Here is a 27,115-nt window from a genome sequence, read left to right as displayed (position 1 = left end):
CCCGGAGAGGGTGTGTATTTGTCAGTCTGCCACTCCTCTTCTCTGTCTCTCAGCAAAGGACAGGAATGGTACAGCTGCTCCAGTCTCTCTGGGTTGGTCAATGTGATTACACAGCACTGGGTTGCAATCAGCGCGGCCCCAATTCTCACAGGTACCTGGCAGCAGACTATATAAGGGAGTGCCAAGATTCCCCTCTGAGCAGGGGGCTCACTTGCCACCCCCCACCCCAGCCAAAGAAGGAGATGCCTGGGCAGGAATGCAGTTGGGGGCATGAACAGACTTGAGATCTCCCCTCCAGAGATATAAATTTGAGTGGGATGAGAGGCTTGTGGCCTTTTCCATCCCAGCAGAGCTACACTGGTAGAATTGACGGTAAGAGATTCCAACTTTTCTTGTGGAAAAAGAATAGATCATTAGGACTTCTGCCCCAATTTAATGACTCTCCCCCAAACATTAACCTACCTGAGAACCTTCCTCTCCAATTGCGGGTCCGGATGGAGCCTTGTCTTATCCTTCTTCCTTGCTTCAAAAGGAAATTTTGCCCTCATGATGTCGGAGATGGATGGGATCCTTAACAGCCTTGCCTCATGCAAAGTTATGCTAAGTTTGCCGTATGAATGTCAAAAGGAAGCTCTCTAACCTGGAAGGTCACTCCCTTCCAGTTTGATGATTTTGGAAGACTCTGGATCTGGGAAGAGAGCACCCACTGAAATTTCTTGGCAGTGCATGGAGGATACATACTTGGAAATGTAATGTTCTCCCCAGACAGTCAGAAGGAGTCAGTGGTGATGGAAGCAAAGAGAGGGCTGGAGTTTGTACCATTTGGCAATGGGGATTTTCTCTCCCATGTTAACATGTCATTCTTCCTCCTCCTTCTCCTCGCCTCTTTGCACTGTAGATGTCAAAAGCTGCACCCAAGAAAGCAGTAGCCCCTCCCCCACCAGGATGCTCCCTGGACATTAATGATCCTCAGGTGCAGAATGCCGCCATTCGCATCCAGGCCTCCTATCGTGGACACAGGTGAGGAGAGTAGCCAGTGGAAGGATGGTATCTTCACTGATAGTAAGAAAAGGGGTTCTTGAAAAATTAGTCTGGGAGGACTCTGTCTGTCTGTCTGTCTGTCTGTCTGTCTCTCTCTCTCTCTCTCTAACACACACACACACACACACACACACACACACACACACACACATTTTTAAAATTACAGCAACCATAAGATACATTTCTGGGCTACAGGGTGGTACACAAGTATTTTAGAAATGAAGAAATAATTCCAGGGCAGGATTGGTGCTGCTTCCTAATATCATCATTCTCCAAAGTTTGGGATTACTTGTCTCCACCTTAGCCTGCCTCTGTGTTAGCTTGTAATTTGGAGTTCCTCCTCCTCCAGCATTTTACAACCAAAAAGGGAATCTTCTCAAAGGAGGCATTCCAAATGTGAAGCATTCCAGCCCATTGCTTACACCCTTGCTTCTTTTGTAGTCTTTCAGAGTCTGGAGAAAGATATTTATATCAGCGATTCCTTTGCAGTCCTTGCTTTTTTATGCTATTACTAGTTTTTTTTTATCATTGACTACTGTTGTCTTTGTATGAATTATACTTTTGGACTCAAAAGTCATTTGGACAAGATCAACAAATACAAGGCACATGAAAGGGAAATTTAGAAGATTGATAGTATATCTCTTGATGTTTTGGGAAAGTGGCAGGAATTACCTCAATTCCTGCCATGAGCAAAGGATTAGAATGGATTATTTCCAAGACCCTTTCCAATTTTTTCAATTCTGTGATGTAATGTCTAGTGTTAGAGATATGACATGAGAAGGAAGGTAGAAGGAAGGGGGAAGTGAAGAGATGAGAGGGGGATGCGGTCTGGGGGGAAATGGGTGAGCAATATTGGAATTTGGTTGTATTTTAACTTCTTATGTATCTGAATTTTTTTTCTTATGATTGTAATGAAAATAAAATAATAAAAATCGAAAAAAAAAGAGAGATGACATGAAGGATAGGAATCCAATTCAGTGTACTCTCCAAAATCTGGGATTCAACAGCATAAAGATCCTAAATTCTTCCTGTTATTGAGAGATCACCCCGAGAGAGGATTACACAGACTTTGCTTCCTTGAAGAGTTTTTCCTTTACTTCAGCATTTAGACTGAATACTTTATTTATAATGCAGCACCTTGATGAAGCCTTAGGACCAGTTCTTATCATCACACACCCAGTGTTTTAGTCGTTTACAATTAAGCACCCAACATAACTGTTGAACACTCTTATAGGCTTAGAATTATCCATAGAAAATAAACAAACTGGGCCATTCCATTTCAAGAGTAAGCTCAAACTCCAACAAAATTTAAGTTAATCTTCATTAATAATATTTACTCCCATAATTTTATTAGTGTTAATTCTTTGGAACAGAGAAGAACAGGTATCTAACAAGAGGATTTATAATTAGTTGGGTTTTGCCCACTTATATCTAAAGCATTTGGTGTCAATGTTGCTCAATTAACTGCAGCTTAATAATGCTAATTTTTAAGTGCAGAGACAAGTTGCTGTCTAAGTGTTCAATTCACCCCCTCCAAATATTCCAATATATATATAAAAAAGGCCACATAATTTGTTTTGCCCGGGAGCTGTTATCATTCGCCTTTTTTGCAGATCACTCTTCATGACACTTTGCCATTGCACTATTCGTGAGAACGAGAAATGAGAACACAGTTTGGCAGCAGGTTATTCTTTAGATCTGTTGAGACTACAACTCCCAGAATTCCTAGTCAACCGACTAGATGAACATGCTACGTGGGTATTCTGAGAGATGCAATCTTAACTCATTCAGAGACCACTGGATTGGGGGGAAAAATGGAGCTATAAGATTGTGAGCAAAGTTCTGCATGCTTGCTGTTCCAGTTCCTCTTCTCCACTCTCAGGTCTCGCAAGGAACTGAAAGACAAAGGTCCTCCACGTGTACTCCAGAACCTCAAAGATGTGATGATGATAGAAGGGAGCGCAGCCAAGTTAGAATGTCGTATCAGTGCCTTCCCTGATCCTTTTATCCGCTGGTCCAAAGATGGTGTGGAACTCAAGGATGGGCCCAAGTACCGCTACATCTTTGAGGATCCTGACATTGTGGCCCTGGTGGTGCGTGATGGAACTCTTTCTGACCTGGGCAAGTACACCATCTCTGTGAAGAATCCCTTTGGAGAGTGCTCTGACTCAGCTCGAATCCTCATAGAAGGTAATGTAACCCTCTTCCCACATTCCCTGCTAAACATAGAGCCATGCATCTCCTGGGCATTGAAGACATTCTCTAAGAAAGTCTGTCACTTTGGCACCCTTCACTGTCTCCTCCACTGCTTCAAATTGTAGCCCTGCCCATTTTCTATTCAAAGGCCAGGTCTGTCTAATCATAATGCAAAAAGCCAACTCCTCCTAACTCTAGCCCTGACTCTGCCAAGACAGAGCCTGTCTGCCTTCCTTCTTCTCTTCTTTTTTTTTTTTTTTTTACCTCTAATGATGTTGTTTGTCTAGCTCAGGGGTAGGCAACCTTGGCTCTTTTATGACTCGTGGACTTCAACTCCCAGAATTCCTGAGCCAGCCATGCTGAGAGGAAAGGGAGCGGTTTCCAAGCTGAGCCATGCTGACTCAGGAATTGTGGGAGTTGAAGTCCACGAGTCATAAAAGAGCCAAGGTTGCCTACCCCTGGTCTAGCTATTCATGGTCCTATGGAGATGCAGGATAGGCAGTGGGAGAATTTGCTGATGAATTCTCAGAATAGTTCAGTCACCAAGGGAAGAGACTGAGTTTTGAGACTGATATTCGAGTCAGGTCTTGATTTACATGAGCTATCATTCTTAAGTCAGCAGGGAACATTACAAACAAAACAGGTATGTATTTATTTATACAAGCTGATACTTAAGTTACAAAGCATGTAGATCCTGTAATATCCTGCTTTTCCAACTCTGAATTAACTGAAAAAACTGCTGTGTGGGCACACCTTGAGTGCTACATGACTAAATGTTGCCCAGACGCTACAGAAGAAGAGAAGGCAACTAACTCCAGTGTGTCTTCCTCTATGTCAGTGGTTCTCAACCTTTTTAATGCCGCGACCCCCAACTGGTCATAAGTCGAGGACTACTCAACTGGTGCAGCACCGTTTGCAGAATGGGACTTTTGGCAGGCTCAGCAGGTCAGAGACAGCCTGGACAATTCCTATTAGCTTTTGAAAGCCAATAGAATTAGACTCTATTCAAGAGAGTCTATTCTATTGGCTTTCAAAAGCCAATAGAATAAAAGGGAGTAGCACAGCTAAGGAAAAGGGGGAAAAAATGGCGGACTGCGTTGTTTGGCAACCCCCGTGAAATGGTCGTTTGACCCCAAATGGGGTCCCGACCCACAGGTTGAGAACCACTGCTCTATGTTATTGCACTGAACCTGAAGTCTTGAAAGCTCCTTGGTGGATATACCAACAATTCAATGGGAATTTTTATTACTTAGTAAAAGAATACGACCAAGCAAAATGGAGTGATAATCTCAAGAAGGTATCCTAAATTCTAGGGTGTTCTAACTACAGTATAAGTCCCAAGAATAGTTTCTGCATAATCATGCATCTGTCTGTTGCAATGGTTGGATGAACAGAGAGAGCAATGGAGAGAGGAAATGGAGTTAGGCAAAGGGACTGCACAATCCATCTTTTTAAGCAGCCAAATAACTCAGAATAGCTGCAGACTAATTCAAGTTTGCCCCAAGGTAACCCAGGTCTCCCCTAAAACATTGTAGAAAAAATGAAAATGGGATTTACTACTGTAATTTACTTCCCTCCATTGTGTCAGAATAACAGAATAACAGAGTTGGAAGGGACCTTGGAGGTCTTCTAGTCTAACCCCCTGCTCAAGCAGGAGACCTTATACTATTCCAACAAATGGCTGTCCAGTCTCTTTTTAAAAACCTCCAGTGATGAAGCACCCACAACTTCTGGAGGCAAGTCCTTCCACTGATCAATTGTTCTCACTGTTAGGAAGTGTCCTTCAGGAACACTTAGCAGAAAAAACAGCAACCCCAGAACAGGATTCCTGTCCTGCCTTATCTTTGGGAAAGGCTAGCCATGCTCTAAAGAGGAACTCTTTTGCCCCCAGGAAAAGTTTAGCAGAGTCACTTTTCACAATCCCAATAATCTCAGAATTTCTTTCGGATGGGTCTTAATATGAACTGGCAATAGTTTCTTCCAGTAATGTCATAGAGACGTTTAAAAATATTGCATTTTGTTAATTATCAGCCAACATCTTATTTCTCCCTTTTACCTTTTAACAATTTATCAGAAAAGACTAGCAATAGAAGCACCATTCGACAAATGTACTTTATAGCAGTTCCACTCTCTTATGTTTTAAATAAGAGTGATAGAAGAATTCATAAAAGGAGTTGTATTGAATACTTGGATTATTTCACACTTTTAGAATGCAAGTTAAATTGTTTTTAAAAGAAGACTATACAGGCAATAAATGGATAATCACCTTTTTCTGTGCCCATAGCCACTATCGTGTTCAGGGGAGACAGAGAAAATAGTTAAATTAGCTCGAAGTATGCAGAAATCTTTTCTGATTGATGCACTGAGAAGTGGCTATGGTGGCTCTCTTTGCAATATAATCCCTAACAACATCTGTCGATGGTAAGTTGCAATTACTCAGCAGTTAACAACCATTACAAGAAAAGCAATGCCAACATGTGGAAGAAGACTCACATCTCACAGCATTAGAGTGCTGGGTCCCAGGATAGGTTTTTCCCAGGTAGATGTCTGGTGAAAGGGTCCAGCTCTGATCCTACCTTTTTTTCTCTTTCAGTACCTGCCAAGATAGAAAAAGGCCCGGAGAGTATAAAAGCCAAGAAAGGCAGCACAGTCAATTTGACAGCTCACATCAGTGGGGAGCCAGCCCCTGATGTTGGCTGGGCCAAGGATGGGGAGGATATTGAAGAGGATGATCGGTGAGTGAAGCCCAGCCCTGGGTACCACATGGGTAGCCTCAGATCAGAGGCAATCGAGTTAGAATGGAGATATAATAAGAATTTCTGATCTTCTTTCCTTCATCACACAAGCCCTTACTGGTAACGTTTAGGCACGGAGAAAAAGCATAGATGATGCCATAGCTTAAAAGTTTATAGTACAGTGTATAATGTGAACTTCCAATAGTATAATCATTATTCCTCCTCCTTCTCCAGTTCTTTCTCTAGTGATTGTCAGGTTAAAAAGAGCTTGTTACCCTTTGTTGAGGATCCTTTGCATTGACAGGCCATGAAGGAGAAGGCAACCTAGTCCAGATAACTGCTGATTCCCTAGTAGCGAGCACTCTTATATGCTGCTGATTAAGTCAGGAAGAAACTTCTTTCTATTGTAGGTCTTAAAATGGGTCCCTGAGTTCTGATTCCCTTTCCTTCCTCTGCAGAGTGTACTATAACATTGGCAGTGACTCAACAACTCTCACCATCAAGAAAGTGACACCAGATGATGCTGGGAAGTATGAGATCTTTGTGGAGAACAGCCTGGGCATGGATCAGTCCTTTGCGCGCCTTGACGTGAACTGAGCTCCCATCACCTCAGTCTGATTCACGCCCCCCCCCAAAGAAACTCTCCTTTCACAGCTGGGGGAATGCAATTAAAAACAAACAAACTGGAGCAATAGGGATATTTTGTTCCCCTGCAATACCCCAGAGCCCAGCTACACCTCTCACTGCTGCTTTGGGTCTCTCACTCAGACAGGACAGTTTCAATAAGGATACAACTTTTCCCCGACTTGCTGGCAAGATTACAACACCCCCCCCTCACACACACTTTGGTCCAGGGCTCAATCCATTTCTTGGGCAGGCAGGATGATCAGCTTATCAATAGCTTTGCCATCAGTATGTCATAAGCAATGTTCATTGAAAAGTCATCTAGGTGGGGGCATGAAAGGGGCAGCGCAGAGACTACACACCAGTGGTCTTTCCCCAGAGCTGCCAAGATAGTAAGCCATCCCAGAAGCCTCCAGATTCTTCTGGGCCCATTTTCTTGCTTGACAAATTAAATAAAACCAAATGACTCTATACTGTCTTGAGAGTTTTGATGATGACGATTCATTGCAGTCAGTCAGATGTTACTGGATTTGGCATATTTGTCCATCTACCGAGTCATTATTATCATTAAACTTTTCCTCATAACTTTTACCTCAGTCCCAGTCCACACCTCTGGCAACTTAAAAGTCATCCTTAGCTGTTCCAGAGCTGTAGCGTTTTTCCTTTTTTCCTGACACAACTTTTGCCATGGATAAGAACTGGTATGCTTCCTTGGCTTTGTGGTTGGATCTGCTCTGCTGCTAATAACCTAATAGCTGGGACTGGTTTTCCATGTTGCACTGAGCTATGAAATGATTTGACTTGGCTTTATGTAATGTGTCAACCCAGTGTGGCTTGAAAACCAAGGTTTTGTGACTTAGTGTATTGTAGGAATCAACTAGGATTAATAGTTTGCATAAATGCTTCACGGTTGCCCATGATATTAGCTGAGATTTTAACCTACATTTTGGATAAGCAACCTAAGCAGATTCATCAGAACATTTTACAGTTCTTCCGAGTCCATGTTCTGTGACTTTCCCAACCTGTGCACTTAGTATATGTTTGCTGGGGGTGATGGGAGTTGCAGCCCTAGAATATCTAGGGCAAAGGGCTGTGGGTTACAGCAGGCTCCTGAAGACCAAAAGCATTTGGGACTTCTCAGTGAAGAAGGCACCTTCTGGAGGCTAAGAGGCTAGCCCTCTTTCTCTTGGCAATGTTGCCTCCTGCCGTTGCTCAGAAACACTGCAGGATCCCTTTTCCAGTCAGCTGCTCTGGAGATATAAATAATTCTTCCTGACCATATTGGGCATTGTTTCAGTCTCCAACTTTTCCTCGTCATCTTGTCTACATGACAGGACTGAAATGAGGGGAAGTTGAGAAGATGAACTCTATTCCTTCCAAATCGTGCTATGAGCGCTCCTTGACAAAGCTTGGGTTCAAATAGTGCACATTTATTTTATTTCTTTATTAAACACATTGGTATAAAATGTATAGAATACAAACTCATTAAAAACAACCCATCCCACCCACCCCCATGGCAGCAACACAATCAAATCAACTATTTGATCGGCTCCATCTCCATCAGTGGGTTTTGGGCCAGCTGACAAAACTATCTTTTTAGGGCTTTTTGGAAAAATAGGGTGGGGGCCCTTTGGCAGGGGGGGAATGATGTTCCATAATGAAGGGGCCACCACCAAGAAGGCTCTTTTTCATGACAATCCCTATTTTATGAGACCCGTGATATGCCCTGCCTTCTTACCATGGTGGACCAGGTAGATTCAATAAGGAGGAGGCGGTCCTTCAAATAACCTGGCCCCCAGCCATGTAGAGTTTTAAAAGTGATAACCAGGATTTTGACTTGCATCCAGAAGCAGATTTCCTGACAGATAGTTTCTTAATGCTGTTAATTCAAAGACACCGCAAAGCTACTCCTGCTTTCCCTACTTAAAAGATTTCCTGTAGACGGCACAGAACCAAGAACATACAGTTAACAGTGGTGAACCCTTCCCACGCCTCAGAAAATCCTGATTTTGCAAAGTGATAACTGCATAATAAAAGCCTCGTCTGAAAACACTTAGCAACTTCTCTCATACTCATAAAGCTTTACAGGACTCTTAGCGGAGTGGGATTTAACGTTCACGACACACTTTAGATTGTGTTACTAGCCAATGGATGATCTATTACAAATAAGCCTGCCAAGTCTTGGAGATCAATCAGCTGGGAAAAGACTAAAGGTAGGTTTTAAAGAAGGCTCTAGCCTCAGCAACTTGAATTTATTTCTGACATTTCAGGATAGGCAAAATAGCACATTTGTTCCTTGTCCTCTTGCAAGCTTTTTTTCATGGTTCTTGACATCACGTGATCTGTCTTGCATGACACCCTAGATGCCTTGTAATATCCATTCAAAGCTAGTCTTCTCTGGACGCAAAAACTTACAAACAGTTCATGAAATACTGTAGTAGGAAGCCCACTGAAACCCAAATATTTCACCATCATTCCAAGTGGAATGGGGGAAATTGGGGATGAAGCGAGGTAGCCCAAGAACATTGAGGACTGAAAATGTCCTTGGAATGCTGATGGACAAATTATTGGGATGTGTGTGTGTGTGTGTGAGTGAAAGAGTTTGGCAAAAACATCCTAGAAAAAGGACACAGCAGACTCCCATCTAGAACTGCTGCAGGCCTCTTCTGTTTCCCCCAATCTCACACGTGGCAGTTAGCTGTCTTCAGTGCTAAACATGGGAAGGAAAAGCCATTTGCACATGCTTGGAAACTATTCTGTCTTTCTGACTTTGTTAAGGCTGAGAAGTCAATCCAGGGAAAAGCAATTCTTCATTGTGCTCCCCAGTTCAGCAACAGGAATCAGCACCACTCGGAATCTGGCTTTCGGACAGTCATTCACTTTCAGCCCAACTCACCTCATAGGGTTGTTATTGCTTGTTGTACGGAAAATAGGAAGGAAGAAGGAATTAGATAAGTTCATGGCTCTGAGTTATTTATAGAAATAATAAAGGTAGCATATAAAATAAATAAATCCGACACTTTCATCTTTGATCCAGGTCAACCTGATCAGTCCTCTTGAGCGGGAATCTACAGCAGGTGGCATCATCTACCTCAGAGGTAGGCAACCTTGGCTCTTTTATGACTTGTGGACTTCAGCTCCCAGAATTCCTGAGCCAGCCAAGGTTGCCTACCCCTGATCTACCTTATCTTGGCTGGGTCCAAAACATTTTAAGTAGGGTTAAGTAGGGTTATTCCTGATAGCCCCAAATCGACAGGCTAGATGAGAAGTCAGAAACAGGCAAAACCTTCTTAGTCCCGGTTTATTGTTTCTTGAGTCTCCAGGAGTCGAAGCCAGGGAATAAAAACCGAAAAGGGCTAGTGAGAACGAAGCCAGTGCCCGCACTGCATTATGGGCCTTCTGGAGTCGTGGCAGGTGCTTCGGGGTGAGTCGCACCGCGGCCCCGGTACTTCGCGGGGACGTGAATGCAAAGGCGGAATGCGGCAGCGAGCGGGAAAAGATGCGGACGCTTTGCGCTTTCCTGGCATTTCGGCTGGAGAATCCCGATTCTCCCGCTCCGCGCCTCTTCTCCTGCGACTTTAAGGGTGCGACTCCGCCCGGAGTCTGAGCTTAGCCTTAGTTCCATGAGGAGGTGGAACCGGTGACGTGGCATTCTCACGTGCTCGGAAGCAGAAGGCCGTGTTCCAGCGGGGAGATCTCGCCTCGGGGTCTTGTCCTAGGGATAGTGCCGAGGAGCCTATCTGACACCGTGTTCTCCACCGCCCAGACCCAAGAGGGCCATGCTGAAAGCCGTGATCCTAATCGGGGGTCCCCAGAAAGGTGAGCTGATACCCCTTGACATCGTCCGGAAGCTGATGCCCATTTGGGCTGGAGGCGGTAGAGCAGCCCCTTTGCAGAAATAAAAGCGAGCCCACAATTTGCTGAAATCTCTTCCCCAGCCCCCCCAAAAAGCGAGCCTACGATGTGCGGGTTTCACGTGTTTCTTTAGCCAATAGCTTTTACGTGTAAGAGTATACTTAACCCTTAGCTGACTTCTGCCCTCCCAATCCTTAATCAGTGGAACAACCTGCCTCCAGCAGCTATGAATGCTCCAACACTGGAAGGTTTTAAGAAGAGACTGGACAGCCATTTGTCTGAAATGGTATTGCGTGTCCTGCCTGAGCAGGGGGTTGGACCAACTTTATTATTATTACTATTAACCCCTGATTTTCCTCCTGTCCAGCATAGCCGGGCCTCTTCTTCGGAAGGACCTCCCTTTAGATCAGTGGTTCTCAACCTTTCTAATGCCGTGACCCCATAATACAGTTCCCCATGTTGTGGTGACCCCCAAATGGGTGTGGCCACCAATAAAAGGGAGTAGGACAGCTGGGGAAAAGGGAAAAAAATGGCGGACAGTGTGGTTTGGCGACCCCCGTGAAATGGTCATTCGACCCCAAATGGGGTCCCGACCCACAGGTTGAGAACCACTGCTTTAGATGGCTGTAATGTCTCCCCTGAACCTTCTCTGTTCCAGGCTAAACATTCCCAGCGTCTTTAACCCTTCTTCACAGTCGTACTGGATAGGCTCCCCTTGGTTAATGGGCTCCCTAAAATGCTGGGCAATCTGTGGAGTGCAGAACTGATTTCCACAATCCTGGCCATGCTTCTTTTGAGGACTGCCTAAAATAGTGTTTCTCAACCTTGACAATTTTAAGCAATGCTGGCTGTGGAATTCTGGGAGTTGAAGTCCACATGCCTTAAAATTGTCAAGGTTGAGAAATACTGCCCTAAAAGATGCATATATATTTTTTTAGCAATGATGCCTTTCCCTCTTATAACACTTTGTAATCCCTTTTGTGTTTTACTGTCTATTCTCTGCTTCTGGCAGAAGATTGCCAGACCAAAAGAAGGGCAAATTCTGGGCAGAGTTGGCTCCTGATTCTAGCGTTGTCTTGCTTTTTCAGGGACCCGCTTCCGGCCCTTGTCCTTTGAAGTGCCCAAACCCTTGTTTCCAGTGGCAGGGGTACCCATGATACAGCATCACATTGAGGCATGCACTAAGGTAAGGGGGGTTTATTCAGATTAAACTTGGAAGGGCAGGGCAGCACCTGTCAGTTTGTTGCCTTACCTTAAACAAAACATAGTCCGGCAATGAAGCAAGCAGGAAAGTGAAGTCAGCTATGCCTGATGCTTTTCCTGCCATTTCTAACAGGTACCCAACATGAAGGAGATTCTTCTGATTGGCTTCTATCAACCTAATGAGGCACTCAACCACTTCCTGGTGTCTGCCCAGCAAGAGTTCAAAATCCCAATCAGGTGGGTGGCCAGTGGTTATTTTTTTTTTTATTGTAAATATTTATTAAGTTTTTAAAATTTTACAAAAACAAAACAACCCATCCCCAAACCTCCCCGACCCTCCCATTCCCTCTCCCGACCTTCCCAGAGCTGAACATAGGCTTAATTAAGATTTCTTCAAATAATCTAAATATATATATATATATATATATATATATATATATATATATATAAACCATGAGTAAATCTAAATACTGAATACATTAATTAAACAAACTATAAGATAATTAACGATAATATATGTATATAAAAAAAACATAAATACCAGAAAAATAATACTTAAAAAATAAAATAAAATAAAATAAAAAAGACTAAAGAAAAAGAAAAAAGAGAAAGATAAAAGAAAATATATATATAAAAAGAAAAAGAATAAAATCTATAAAATATTTTAAATTTTAAATATAAGTTATTGAAAAACTAAATAGTATTTTTTAATATCCAACTTATATTGTATAAAATCTATCCATTTTTTCCATACCGCAAAATACTTCTCCTGCGATTGATCCTTCAAGAAAGCCGAAATCTTTGCCATTTCCGCCAGATAAGAAACTTTAAAAAACCACTCTTGCAAAGTAGGCAAAGATTCCTTCTTCCAACATTGCCCTACTAACAGCCTTGCGGCTGTAATTAAATTTAACATCAATATAATCTCTTTAGTATCACAATCAGTAACAATACCTAACAAAAATAATTGTGGTGTAAATTTTACCCTCCTTCTAAAAATTCTTTGAATATTCCACCATATCTTAATCCAAAAAGCTTTTATATTTTTACACGACCACCAGATATGATAGTAGGGAGCATCCAAACATCCACATCTCCAACATTTAGGCTGTAAGTCAGGATACATACGAGACATTTTTTGTGGATCAAGGTGCCATCTATAAAACATTTTATAAAAATTCTCCCTTAAATTCTGGGCTTGTGTAAATTTAACATTTCTCACCCAAATAGTTTCCCAAGTATCTAATAAAACTGGTTCACCAAAATTTTGTGCCCATTTAATCATACAATCTTTAATTAATTCTGCCTCTGAATCCAATTCTACTAGCATCCCATAAATTCTCTTGATATGAGTTCGTCTTTGGTCTTTTACTTGTTTAAGAAAATTTTCATCTTCTCTAAGTAAACCCACATTACAGTCCAACTTCCATCTATCCACTATTTGTCTATATCAGTGATTCTCAACCTTTCTAATGCCGTGACCCCATAATACAGTTCTCCATGTTGTGGTGACCCCCAAGTGGGTGTGGCCACCAATAAGAGGGAGTAGGACAGCTAGGGAAAAGGGAAAAAAATGGCGGACAGCATGGTTTGGCGACCCCCGTGAAATGGTCATTCGACCCCAAATGGGGTCCCGACCCACAGGTTGAGAACCACTGGTCTATACTGAAACCATGAATATTTAATATTTTCTTGTGTTAGATTTTCCAAAGATTTTAACTGCCAATTTTTACCATCCCATCTAAGTAGTTGTGAATAAGAAACACCATCCATCTTAACTCCTCTCCTTATCCCCTCTATCGCATGCCCAGGTATAACCCATAATGGAATTTTAAAATCACTTCTATAATATTTCCTCCAAACCTGAAATAAAGAAATCCTTATAATATGAGATTTAAAAACCCTATCAACTTTTTTATTAAAAATTAAATAGGCATGCCATCCAAAAAGTAAATCCCAGCCCTCCAGGAGGAGTATTTCTACATTTGTTAGATTAACCCAATCACTAATTAATGTTAAAACCACTGCATCATAGTACAGTTTCAAATTCGGTACCTTGAGTCCACCTCTCTCACGAATGTCTTGTATTATTTTAAGGTGGCCAGTGGTTATTGAAAAGAAAAATGTAAAAGCAGATCCAGTGCTATCCGTCACTCAGATACTGGCCTTTTAAAAAAATGCCCTGTTGCATTGGCCAATACATTGTTATCATATTTGCAAACATCTGAGCTGTAATTCAATCTGTCTTGTCTTAGGTCCTTCCAGATATGCTAGGCCCGATCACTCTCAGGAGCTGAATTCTGTTTTACCAGTTGATTCCAAGTTTTTCATTCCTTTGGATGTATCCATATGTAATTTTCCCTAACTGTGCCTCATGTTGGATGAAATAGATGTAGTATTTGAACGATTATCCTGAAATAAAAAGTAGTCAGTCTATAAGCTTCCATTATTAGTCAGCCTATAAGCTTCCACTATTTGGAAGTAGGAGGCTCCAATGGCCGTCTAATTTCTAATTTCTGTAGGTATCTCCAGGAATATGCAGCGCTTGGCACAGGTGGGGGTATCTACCACTTCCGTGACCAGATCCTTTCAGGTAACCCTGCAGCCTTCTTTGTGCTCAATGCTGATGTCTGCTCTGAATTCCCTCTCGAAGAGATGCTTGCCTTCCATCGTCAGCGTGGCAGTTCTGACAGCTTCCTCATGCTGGGCACCACGGTAGGAGACAGCCCTGCCTTCCCAAACTGGGTCAGTCATGAGGGAGTGGTTGGGAGACAGAGGCTCAGTTAACTGGGGAGTCCCAGGGCACCAGGCACGAGAGCCTGGGCCCTTCTTAAGATCTTCTTTTGAAACCTTCCAGAAGTTTCAAGTGTGTCTGTCCCCTCAGTGCATCCATGCCAATCTTCTTTTCTGCAGGCCAATAGGAAGCAGTCTCTGAACTATGGCTGTATTGTGGCAAATGCTGACACACACGAGGTATGAAGGTAGGAAGCCAGGCAGAAGGGGGGGGAGGTCTGAGAAGGAGGACCCACTAGTGAGCCGAAAAGAGAAGGCCTGCCTTCTGCTTGCCAGATCCCAGGTTTCCTCTCAGGAATCTTTTTCAGCACCGTGCACAGCATTGACAAGGCTCTTGTCACTTCCACCTACGTCCCCTTTTGCAGGTCTTGCACTATGTGGAGAAGCCCAGCACTTTTGTGAGCGAGCTCATCAACTGTGGCATCTACCTATTTACCCCAGCCATCTTCCATCACATTGGGGAAGTCTTCCAACGTAACCAGCAGGAGCTGCTCTTGTGAGTGTCCTTTCCAGCGTTATGTTTGGGTCCTTCCTGCTCTGCATAACGGCAGGTCACTCATCTACCATCTCTCTCTCTCTCTTTCTGTTCATCTCCTCCTCCTGCCAACCTTTGCCCTCATGCAGGTATTCATACCTTGGGTAAGTGTCCATCTCTCCCTTCATCCTGCATGTGCATTTTTCAAGAGTCATTGATGTTCTTTTCGGTTCCATAGAACTTAGACACTAGATAGAAATCTAGGGTTTTTTTTATCAGTTTCCCAGTTGCTGGAGGAAGTTGTGCTGCTCCCAGATTCATTCTTCCTATGGCTTGAGACCTTCGTTTTCTGGTTGGATATGTACTCTCTACCTCTTTTTCTAGGAAGCAACATGCTGCCCCTCAGCTTGTCTTTGTCTCATTCCCACAGAGAGGAGAGCACAAACGGTTGGCAGAGGGCTGAAGCCATCCGACTGGAGCAAGACATCTTTACAGGCCTTGCTGGGCAGGGACGCCTCTTTGCCTACAGAACAGAAGGGTTCTGGAGCCAGATCAAATCTGCTGGGTGAGGAAGAGGGAGGGGCTTTATTTGACACCCAAGGTGGTAGCAGTTGCCAGACTCGTACATGGTCGTCCTCAACTTATAACCATTCATTTAGCAACCATTTGAAGTTTGCAATGGTACTGAAAACAGTGGCTTAAACCAGTCCCTGCATTTATAACCGACACAGTATCCCCACCCTTACGTGGTCATAATTCAGGTGCTTGGCAACGGGCATGTATTTACAATGGCTGCAGTGTTCTGGGGTCACGTGTTTGTCATTTGTAACCTTCCCAACTGGCTTCCAATAAGCAAAGTTAATGGAGGAAGCTGGATTTGCTTAACAACTGCACGATTCAGTTAACCTTTGCAGTGATTTGCTTAACAACTATGGCAAAAAAAAAAAAGTTGTAAAAATTGGGTGTGACTTACTTAACGACCACCTTGCCCAGCAATAGAAATTCTGGTCCTAATTGTAGTTATCAGTTAAGGATTCCCTGTATTCAGTGGCCCATTTAGTGGACAGGCAGTGGTTGCAAATTGGAGCTGAGTGTATCTGTGAACACAGGTTGACTCAGCTGTCTTGTATGACTTTGGGTTGTATAAAACTTGACTATTTCTTCCTTGAGCAAACATGCAGATAATGCAAATGAGGGAGAGACTTCAGAATGCACTATGAAAAATATGTGTCGCAGTGGTAAGAGAAACCATTCACTTTGTTTGAAGTAACAAGTCAGAGCAAATGAGAGACTATGAGCCTGGCTGCTCATTTTGTTTCATGGACTGTAGAGCCCCTGTAAATCTCTGTCTTGCTTCTTCTTGTCTAAATCGTCTGTAGAAAAGGAAGAGTATCCAAATTAATTAAGATGTGCATCACTTTAAGTCAGTGTTTCTCAACCTTGACCATTTTAAGGCATGTGGACTTCAACTCCCAGAATTCCACAGCCAGCATTGCTGGCTGTGGAATTCTGGGAGTTGAAGTCCACATGCCTTAAAATGGTCAAGGTTGAGAAACACTGCTTTAAGTGAAGCCTTGGTTTTGTAGGTTAGCATCCATCAGGTTTAGATCTGTGGCTTGTCAGAGAAATGGCAGGACCCCAGCAAAAAAGAAAGAAAATCTGAATTTTTGAATGTAAATATGGATACCGTGCCAGGTAGATGTCATTTTCTTATAATTGAGTGTGTGTGTGTGTGTTTACGTGTTCCTGATGAGAGTCATTTGATTTCTTGTTTTGTCTACATGAGGCTGGCAATACAGGTAAAGTGTGATGTTTGAGAATTGGGGGCCAAACATAATAGCTCCCATGTTCTTTTTGCCAGCTCTGCCATCTATGCCAATCGTCTTTATCTGAGCTGCTACAGCCAGTGTCATCCGGAGAGACTTGCCCAGAACCAACCCGGTGGGCCCAGCATCCGAGGTATCTCCTCCTTCCACATTACATTGTGAGGCAAAAACAGCAATACATTCTGTTGACAGGAACAAGGCACACACTTTTGGTGGTCCCTATGGGTAAAACTGTCATCTCATCCAGCTCCATCAGTCCTGTAGATGTCTTGCTGGAGAGACCTTAATAGCAGATCAGTTTCTTAAGCTATCCTATCTGTCCTAGGACTCCAAATGTCTGGCATATTTTCTTCAGTTCCTGGGGGAATCAGAGGGGATTTCATTTATTAATACTACATTGTTGTTGTTAGGATTGTTTTGGACGAAATGTTTTTGAAAGTGTTTTTTTTTTTTACCTAAGTTGGGGACTTGTCTTGCTTTCCCCATATAATTGGTTCCAAAATCTCAAGTATTCTGGCAAGAACCTTCCTTGCTTTGCCACAAGTTTCAGTTGTGAGGTAATTTTAGCAGCTGAGCCCTGTGTGGGGAAAGGCATTCAGAAGTGATGTTGAGAGGTGTGTGTCCAGGGATCACGAAATAACTCAGTGCTAGAGCTGGAAAGTCCACATTGTAAAGCAGGTGACCTCCTCTAGCAAAGCCTTCAGAAGAATGGAAATGTCTCACAGAGGAGAGAGGAGAGCAGAAATAATTGCTGCTGCTTTTCCATACAGAGAATGTCTATATTCATCCAACGGCCTCGGTGGATGCCAGTGCTGTGGTAAGTCTGTGGGTTGGGTGATACCTGCTGCTTCCCACAAAAGAATGAGGACCCAGGGTCACAGTGTCTTGGTGGGCATGAGCAGGGCCAGAGCCAGGGCTATAGGGTAGGCCTGCCATTTCCCCCCTCCCTCCCTTCCTCCCCTGTGCACAAATAGGTTATTTACACCTGTGTATGCTTGCATGCTATAAACAAATTAGTTCTTTCCCCTCAAGCTTAATTGCAGTATTAAGGGAAGGATGCTTTGAGGGGATTGGGGCGGGAAGGTGTGTGTGTAATAGGCTGCGAGAATAACCTTGGCAGACAGGAGGAAAAGGAGTGTAGGCAAACTCAGACCAAAGCTATCTCAGCTCACAGAAGGAACAGAGGCAGGGAAAGAGCCTCAGAAGGGAGCTTCCTCTGGAAAGTAAAGGGAGGGAAAGGAAGAAGTGCTTTCAGACTGGCCAGATCCACAATAAAGGTATTAGTACTCCTGGTTTTGGTTTCTTGTCTGGATTACCTCAGAGTGCTGACAGGAAGTGATGACTGGTCTTTCCTTTCCCCTCCCTTTTCCCCTCCCAAGAATAGGATTTTAAAAAGCACTGGTAGAGGGTTTAAAGGTGGGGGGAGGGCTAAGCCTCAGCTGACACTTAGAGACTTCTTAAAAAGAATCCCCCTCACCACCCTCACTTTAGCAGGTGTGGGGCAGGGCTGGGTTTTAGAGTCTGTTCCATCCAGTCCTTGTCTTTGCCCCTGAGGACAGAAGAAGTCTGGGGGCTAAGGAGGGACTCTTGCCTGCCAGGTCAGTGACCACCGGCATCTCTCCCTTGGCTTTTTCCTGTAGCTGGGCCCCAAGGTCTCAATTGGGAAAGGAGTGACCATTGGTGCAGGAGTGCGAGTACGTGAATCCATCATTCTGCATGGAGCATCTCTCCAGGTAGGTATTGTCTGAAAATCCTATGGGCCATAACCTAGCACAGCTATGCTGACTCAGGAATTCTGGGAGTTGAAGTCCATGAGTCATAAAAGAGCCGAGGTTGTCTACCCCTGACCTAGCATGTGCATGACTTGCATTTTTAGGATTGATATTTATGCAGTCATTTTATATCCTTGTTGCTGGGCATCCCATAAACTTCCTGCAAGTCAAATAACGGCATGTCATCTATGGAAAATTAAATCCTTATCCCTTATTTATTTATTTATTTAGCATACGGCAACCCTCCTCAGTCTAATTCTTACTTAACCTATAGCCGTGTCTTCACTAATTATAGAAGCGTTGCCCCATTGATGCTTTAAAAAAAATATATTAGTGTGTTTTATTAGTGAGCGTTCTTCTGGGGTTCTTTAGATACTGGATTACTTACGAAACAATAAAAAAGAAAAGCATGTCTATTATTAAACAAAGCTCCTGTCTTCTCTGAGACAGTGCAATTTCATTTCCCCACTTTCATTTCCTCTCCATGCGTCCCGTTTAAGAAATGGGGGGAAAGATAATCCATCATCTCCCACTTTATATGTTAGATCAGGGGTAGGCAACTCAAAACACTCAAAGAGCCACTTGGACCCATTTCCCACCGAAAACAAAACACTAGGAGCCGCAAAACCCTTTTGATATCTAAAATGAAGATAACACTGCATATATTCTTTTTTACCTTTATTATAGGTGTGTGTGTGTGTGTGTATGTATATGTGTATACACACACACACACACACACACACACACACACACACACACAGGTAAAAAAGGATATATGCAGTGTTACTTCATTTTAGATGTCAAAAGGGTCTCTCTGTCTCTGTCTCTCTCTCCCTTCCTCTCTCTCTATCTGCCCTTGGTCTGCCAGTCCTCTTCCCCCACTCTTTTTCTTTCTCTCTCTTTCCTCTTTCTCTTTCTCTCTCCCCCTGTCTCCCTCTCTCCTATCTGCTGCTCACCTGGCAAGCTGGCTTCAAGCTGTTCTCCAACAAGCTCAGGGGTAGGCAATCTCGGCTCTTTTATGACTCATGGACTTCAACTCTCAGAATTCCTGAGTCAGCATAGCTGGGCTAGCTAGCTCTCTCCTGCCCTTCCTGCTTCCTGCAGAGATGCAGCAAAGGAAGGAGCTCTGCCCAATAAGCTTTTCAGCTCCTCGGAGAACACTGTGAGTGCACTCTCTTTTACACACACACACAAACAAACACAAACACAGAGAGAGAGAGACAGAGAGAGAGACAGAGAGAAGCAGGGAAGCGCAATTGCTTCTCTCTGTCTCTGTCTCTCTCTGCAAATGGCAGAGGAGGCTGGGAGCCACTGGGGAAGGCTCAAAGAGCCGCATGTGGCTCCGGAGCCGCAGGTTGCCGACCTGTATGTTAGATGTTGAGTGAAATGGTGTTGCGAGTGCTGGAACATTTTACTTTGAGATGCTGCCTGTGCAGATGCTCCCACCTGGAAGCACTGAGGGTGGCTCAACAAAAATGCCTCCTGAGCATAGTTGTCCCGTCCCTCTCTCAGTTCTGGTTTTAGTTTAGTTTTTGTCATCTTAAATCTGTGTAGTTTTAATATTTTAATTATTATTTTTTGTTTTGTAAGCTGCCCAGAGCCACCTTATAGAGGAGATTGGAGGCATAAAAAATTAATACATTTAATAAATAAGAGGCTTTGCACCAGACTCTTGATCACAGCTTTGCTCAGAGTACTACTACAAGCCTGATCATCCTCCTTTAACATCCATTCATTCAGCAACAACAGCTGAATTGGATGAGGGACACTTATGACCTGTCCTACAGTAGTTGCTGTTATCACCGCATTCCTATAGTTAAATATGATTGCGATCAGGTACTGTTAGCTGCCTCGCAGTTACAGTGTCACATCATCCCACAATCACATATTTGCCATTTGGGTCCTTCACTGCTGGCGTCTGACAAACAAAGTCAATGGGGAAGCTGGCAGGAAGTCACAGAAGGTGATCACATGACTGTGGGATGCTGCAGCTGCACAGGATTTGCCTAATAATGCCTCTTGGGACTGCCAGAACTGCTTTCATAGGCTGGCATGGTCACGTGACCCTGCATCTCATGATCACATCACTTAGTAATGGAGTTCTTGGTCCTAGTTAGTGTCAGTAAGCAAGGACAATTTGTAATGGATGCAACTGTTGTCATTCCTAACCATAAGCAATGTTGCCTGGAATTGATGAAATCCACTATAATTGGACAGGTCTATACATAGAATCAATATAATATAGCATTGAAAATATGGCCTGGAATCATGGAGACCTTAGTTCAAATCTCGTTCAGCCATAAAACCTGCTGGGTGCCTTTTGGCCAGTTCCTATTTCTTGGTCCAACCTACGAGTTGTTAACACATAATGAGAGGAATCTTATTCAAAAGAACAAATGAAGAGAGAATCACAACCTACGGTACTCTGAAAACTCAGAGAAAAGATAGGATATTAATGAAGTAACACAATGATAATCTTGCCTTGTATCACATGGGAATGTTACATTGGGATTAATGCTATATCTAACAGGTTTTCATAACAAGTCATCTAGAGCAGTGTTTCTCAACCTTGACAATTTTAAGGCATGTGGACTTCAACTCCCAGAATTCCACAGCCAGCATTGCTGGCTGTGGAATTCTAGGAGTTGAAGTCCACATGCCTTAAAATTGTCAAGGTTGAGAAACACTGATCTAGAGGGTTATATGACAATTTGCTGAGGCCAACTCACCACAGCCAATTTGCCACAGGCAACTCACTACAGCCAGGACAACTCACTGCAGGACAAGAGTTACAATGATATAAATTGTCCTGCAATGAGTTGTCCCGCAGTGAGTTGTCTGTGGCAAGTTGTCCTATTCCACTGTGGATTTGCACAGATTATTTGCTTTTCATATTTTTCTACTGCCCAGCAGGTGGTGCTACTGTGCTGTAAATGTTTATAAGAGTACTGTACTGAATGAACAAAGACATTTGTTGGTTCTCTTCAAAGCTAACAGATTATCATCATCATCATCATCATCGATCATTGCACAGTCAGCCAGATGTTCAACTGGATTTGGCATTTTTGTCTATCTATCGAGTCCTTACCAAGGACTTGGGATAGGCAGACGTAGATATTTGAATTGATAGCATTACAGATATCGTCGCAGGATGGAAGCAGTTCCTAATAAGGCCACCTTTTGCAATAGATTGATGGTGAATTTGTCAATGCCAATGGTGTCCAAGTGGTGCTCCAGTTGTTTTGGGATTGTATCCAAGAAGCCTATTACTATTGGTACTTATTATTTTGCTGCCTATCTCCTGTGGGGCTATGTACTTGTGGCCCAGGTTCTGTGGCCTACAATTCTCTGGATCAGATGTAGGGTCTTAGGAAATGAACTGAAGCCCTTAAAATGTCTGCTACTGCACTTTCGGAGGCGGGAATCTCTTTTTCACAGGCAGTGGGGGGGGGGGCATTCATAAAGGCTGAATTGCTTCCCAGTTGCCTGATAACTGCAAATGTATCAAAGAACTAAGTCTTTCCTCCTTTTTCTTCCCCTGTGGCCTCTGTCCTTTTTGCCTGTTTCTTGTTAAATGCATGGACTGAATTGTTGGAGAGTTGCTCCTTGCACTGCTTTTTCAACATCCAAGGATAATCTGTATTGGACCTAGCAAAAGTCTGTGGTTCAGTAACATAAGGCATTCATTTTAAAATGCCCCAAGTGCTGGGAAGGAGCCAATTTTTAATTTTCTTTCTTCTACAAGTTCACTGAAATTTCATGGGATGTAGCCTTTCCTGGGAAGCTTCGGTTATTTGCAGTTCTTTCAAAAAGGAAAGAAATTGCAGGGGCTGTGGTGCGCTTGATTTGTGGGAGACCTGAACTTTGGCAGCTCTGGGCAATGTGTGGCTGACTCCCCATAGAATGCCCCACTCTCTTTTCCATAGGATCACACGTGTGTGCTCAACAGCATTGTCGGCTGGGACAGCACCATTGGACGCTGGGCTCGTGTAGAGGGTACCCCCAGTGATCCCAATCCAAATGATCCCTATGCCAAGATCAACAGCGAGACACTCTTCCGAGATGGCCGTCTGACTCCATCTATCACTATTCTGGGTAAGTTTTGTATCCTGTTTCTCCCTTCCCCAATAAACAGTTGGGACCTTCCTGCCTTTTTAAGCAGGAGTCCCTTGTGGGATTACAGCTCCTCCCCAGCCTGCTTTCTGAGCTAATCCTTTTGAAACCTCTCCCCCCACCCCACCCCACCCCACCCCACCCCACCCCGCCAACAGGATGCAATGTGACCATTCCCGCTGAAGTGGTCATCCTGAACTCCATCGTGCTTCCTCACAAGGAACTCAGTCGTAGCTTCAAGAATCAGATCATTCTTTAATGAGCCATGACTTCACCACTGGTGACTTCCAGACAGAAAGTTCAAGAGTGTCATAATAATGTAATTTGTGACCATCAGACTTAAACTCTCAAGCCTCATTCAATCTGGGTAGGCCAAGATCTACGGCTTTGGTGTCATCTGCAATGTTCTTCTGGGCTTTTTCAGGGAATGGGAATATGAATATGAGCCTCTTTCTAGGCTGGAAGAAGTTGACTTGCCCCCTCTCCCCGTGACTTGATTGCCAGTAAACCTCTCCAAGGAAGAGGCCTGCCTGAACTTTACCTCACTAAAGGCCATTGACACAGAAAGGTGTGTAGCTGAGAGGACGCATCTCTGCAGGCTTCTGTGGCTCCCAGATGCCTTTGTTCATCCTCCAGTTAAATCCCATCAGTCCCAAGAGCTCCATTCCTCATGCCACCTATGAAACAGAGTTAGGGGCAACTTCAGATCAAGTACTTCAGATCAAGTACTGCAGCTCACATGGCAGAAAGACCTGTAATTCTCCCTTCCCTTCCATGTAGTGTCCCCTTCCCCCCCTCCGCCCCCCCCAGCCTTGTGAACTTGTGCACTAAAGAAATTGCCAGATGCCAGACCTCTGTCTGCCTCTGGTTGTTTACAAGGTGGAGGAACTGATTTGTTTCCCTGTTCTAATACAATTTGAAACTTTGAAATGAATGAGAAAGTGGTGGTAAGAAATCACCAATAATAAACATATATTGTGGAAAGCTTTGGGTGGTATTACCTCCATCCCAGTGAATGGAATGGCTTCCCATAGGGCCTGGAACAAGAGCTGCTACTATTCAGAGGCTTTTGGGAAAGGAAACAGATAGGGACTCCCAACACAGAACCACATTGCAGTTAGATTCATTTGGTGCCCGACTTTCATTCGTGGCCCTGGAGAAAGAAATCCTTACCCATCAGTTTTACCTTTCCATAAAAGAACTGAGGCTGCAAATGCAATGCATCTAGCTGTCTTCTTTTTCAATTATTATTTGGAGAAAAATATCCTTTGAAAAACATAGATGGTGGGGAGAAATATATCTCTCTTTCCTCCCCACCCTGTGTTATCCATGTTGTAAGCAGTTTCTGCTATCTGGAGCCCATGATGGAGTCGAGTCCATGTTGTAAGCAGAAAAGTTAAAACAACCACGCCTAGAAAAACCCTGTTTTTGCAAGGATTCTCCATGTTATCATCTCGGTGCTAGCAGTGAGAATATGAATGAATGGTCACCCTGGTTTAACTCTCATCATGTTCAAAGTCATGGCTGATGGGGGAGCTTAGTTTAACTCTGTACCTTCAGGGCTTTCTGGGTTAAATCTAACCAAATGTTGACTGGCTTTTTTGAGTCCCTGTAATAAGCTAATTGAAGCCCCCTGACCAGCCCAAATGTTCTGAGGTGGCATTTTTCAAAGTGATGTTTTGCAGCAAACTACAGAATCCTGGGTCCCAAACAGCTGAAATCAATACCTGTCCCTTGATCAGGTTTGTGCTGATCCATCTCTGCTGGTTTTTCTTCGAGTCCCACTAGGGAGCCCCTGGCGTGATCATTGGATACCCATTTATCAAAAGAGGATTTATCTTTCTCCTGCTATTGGAAGCATGATTTTCTTTGTAGTTGGTTAATGGCAAAGGGAACCCGATAATGGTAAATTGGCAAGTTTAGCTAATTGCTTCCTGTAATCTTTCATTGCTCCCCTCCCCCAATCTGCAGTACCCTCTGATATCATTTGGGCTCTGAAGCTGAGCAAGGTCGTGTCTGGTTAGTCCTGGAAAGTGCCTGGGAAGCCTAGACTGGGATGTCAAAAAACATCCCATAGGAAATGCAGTTTCTGCTATCTGGAGCCCATGATGGAGTCGGGCTCAATTCAAATGAGGTTCCTATTTGCCTTCTATTTGCCTCTGAGGCCTCAGAGCTTAAGTAATGACTAGAAATAGAATAGGCCGATATGGCAAATGAGCCTAGCAATCCTTGGGAAGGGTTTGATGCCTGCAGCATTAGTCACACATTATCAATGTGTTATTCTCGAGGATGCTTTGTTGCAAAGCCAGTTGTTAGAAGGGGAGATAGTGGTGAAGGATGCTTTTTTTTTTTTTTTACAAGAGCTGCATCAGAGTTGTAAATATAATCAGCGCTTTCTGATTCTGCTCATGTTATTTAATTCTGTTTAAGAAAGCAGAAATCCTGCCACTCTCTTATGTGATAATAATCCAACTTAATTGGATTCACCTCTAAATAGATTGTATCGTTTGAGTAGCAATATCTCCAAACTTTCTCTAAGAAAATAGAAGGTTCATAGATGGATTTGTACTAGATGGAAAAATTGGAGAAGGAATGATGCAAAGACCTGTGGCTTATAATTCATTGAGGGTTTGTTTTTTGTTTACTTTCTACAAAGAGGTTACAACTTGCTTCACTGGAAATCACACTGAAGCTAGTAAGACTTCTGAATATGTTTGCAGACCTTTTCTGGCTGCCCTGGCTTTTACTTCTGAGTAGACATGCAGAGGACATGGAAATGCAAATAATGCTATTGATTGTTTCTGGATGCATTCATACACATGACACCTACATACTTAGCTACTTTAACTTTGGCCTTATCAAAATAGAATGTGACCCTCAAAACATTTTTTTTAATTATTTTATTAAGGATATTTTAATTACAATAGTAAAAAAAATAATACAAACTAAAAAGGAAAAGAAAAAAATAGAATAAAAGGTGCAAGAAGGCAAAAAAAATATTAAATGTTAAAAAACCCTTAAGTGATTTCCCATTTTAATCATGACAAGTATAAACAATTTCATTATTTCTTCACCTCCTCTTAATTAGCAGATACAAAATACCTCATTCCATAACTCTTAATTATAGGTAAATCCAATAAGTAACATCTCCAATCTGGGTATTAGCAAAAAATCCAAACTGCCCTAAAGTGATAACATTAATTAGCAGATATAATTCTCACCATATCTCAAATCTTAACAGCAGATGCACATTTAGAAGGCATAAGTGGTCTCAGTATCCTACTATGAAGAAAAGATTGATACTTAAGATAGCAAGAGGGACAAATTCTCCTTTAAGAAGAACAAGCTCACAGAAATTTATTTTAAGTAAAATGACCATTCAATACAAAGCAATTTAAATACTATCAGATTACATAAAATGACTACAGTATAGGGCAGTGTTTCTCAACCTTGACAATTTTAAGACATGTGGACTTCAACTTCAACAGTTGAAGTCCACATGCCTTAAAATTGTCAAGGTTGAGAAACACTGGTATAGGGGAAAAGGCCTAAGCGCTATGTCAATTGTAAGCAAATTCAATACACAACATTTTTCCAGTCCAAATGTCAGCAAATTCCCCCCAAAAAACCCCACCCCAAATAACATGTCCCATTTTAACCCTGATCAAATAAACCAAGTTTGTGTTCCTTCCATTTGCGTAAAATAATCTTACTCTTTAGTCCATTTAGATTATTGATCCTTGTCTCTATTTTTTTTCAAGATGTTAACAAGCCTCTTTTATAGGTCTAGCAAGAATTTTTTTTCCAATTGCTCTTGGGGATTGGCATGTTTATTTCCTATTAATTTTTAAAGCCTCATCCAATTTTTTTTGTATGTGTAATGACAAATTGTTGTCCATGTTGCTTTCAGATAAATATTGCTGTAAATCTTTTTCTGTAACAAATTCTTCTGGGAACAAACAGTTCCTAAGAACACACAACACAGCTGACATTATTGATTAAAGGTCCTGACGCAATTCCTCAAAAATGTCTCCGAACTTGTCACCTTGTTATGTCTCCAATATCAAAACTAATTTTTTCTCTCCCATAAAAGTGCATTTATTTTTTAAAAATTAATTTTGAAATCTTAATATTCAAAATCAAATATTCTAATTTTGTTCTGAGCTTTTAGTCCGCTTAAAACGTTCTATAGCAAAAAAACCTATCTTGATTTTTGTTGTTTATTTTAAATTCTTAAAGCTTATGAAGATAGTTTCGCTTTCTTATATTAAGAATTGAAGGCACTCGGTGTTTCAGCCTTGTCATTTTGAAAGTGTCCAACTTATTTAGAGAATTAATAGCCAATGTCCAAAAGTGATTAGCGAAGGAAGCGCAAGCTTGGTGTCCTCTGAAAGGCTCTGATTGTGGATGGAGCAAATGTGACAAATTCCCTTGTGCTCCTGGTTTTCCCATGCTCCAGAAACCCCTACTGTGTAGGCTCCA

General features: G+C 42.7%; 2 protein-coding genes across 3 annotated transcripts; both read left to right on the top strand.

The window, feature by feature from the left end:
• The first annotated feature begins 222 nt into the window (after window positions 1–222).
• SPEGNB (SPEG neighbor) lies at window positions 223–7,067 on the top strand. The gene is made up of 5 exons (XM_039354414.1): window positions 223–372; window positions 899–1,020; window positions 2,924–3,231; window positions 5,831–5,972; window positions 6,431–7,067. Exons 2-5 carry the CDS (start codon window positions 899–901, stop codon window positions 6,567–6,569), a joined length of 711 nt encoding a protein of 236 aa, XP_039210348.1. The 5' UTR covers window positions 223–372; the 3' UTR covers window positions 6,570–7,067.
• Window positions 7,068–8,155: 1,088 nt separating this feature from the next.
• Window positions 8,156–26,664, top strand: GMPPA (GDP-mannose pyrophosphorylase A). Of its 2 annotated transcripts, XM_039354412.1 has the most exons (13): window positions 8,156–10,415; window positions 11,540–11,637; window positions 11,788–11,891; window positions 14,177–14,369; window positions 14,568–14,627; window positions 14,813–14,943; window positions 15,072–15,086; window positions 15,353–15,487; window positions 16,784–16,881; window positions 17,519–17,565; window positions 18,389–18,481; window positions 22,447–22,615; window positions 22,792–26,664. In XM_039354412.1, exons 1-13 carry the CDS (start codon window positions 10,376–10,378, stop codon window positions 22,890–22,892), a joined length of 1,284 nt encoding a protein of 427 aa, XP_039210346.1. In that variant the 5' UTR covers window positions 8,156–10,375; the 3' UTR covers window positions 22,893–26,664. The 2 variants fall into 2 exon arrangements, with proteins under 2 accessions (XP_039210346.1, XP_039210347.1); XM_039354413.1 differs by lacking the exon at window positions 15,072–15,086 and having other exon boundaries at window positions 8,159–10,415.
• Window positions 26,665–27,115: the final 451 nt, after the last annotated feature.

Source organism: Crotalus tigris, unplaced genomic scaffold (genome assembly GCF_016545835.1).
Source record: "Crotalus tigris isolate CLP2741 ecotype Arizona unplaced genomic scaffold, ASM1654583v1 scf7180000018550.1270297659:1495590, whole genome shotgun sequence".
Classification (NCBI taxonomy): Eukaryota; Metazoa; Chordata; class Lepidosauria; order Squamata; family Viperidae; genus Crotalus; species Crotalus tigris.
The sequence above is the reverse complement of the archived record's forward strand: the minus strand, read 5'-3'. Positions and strand labels throughout refer to the sequence as shown.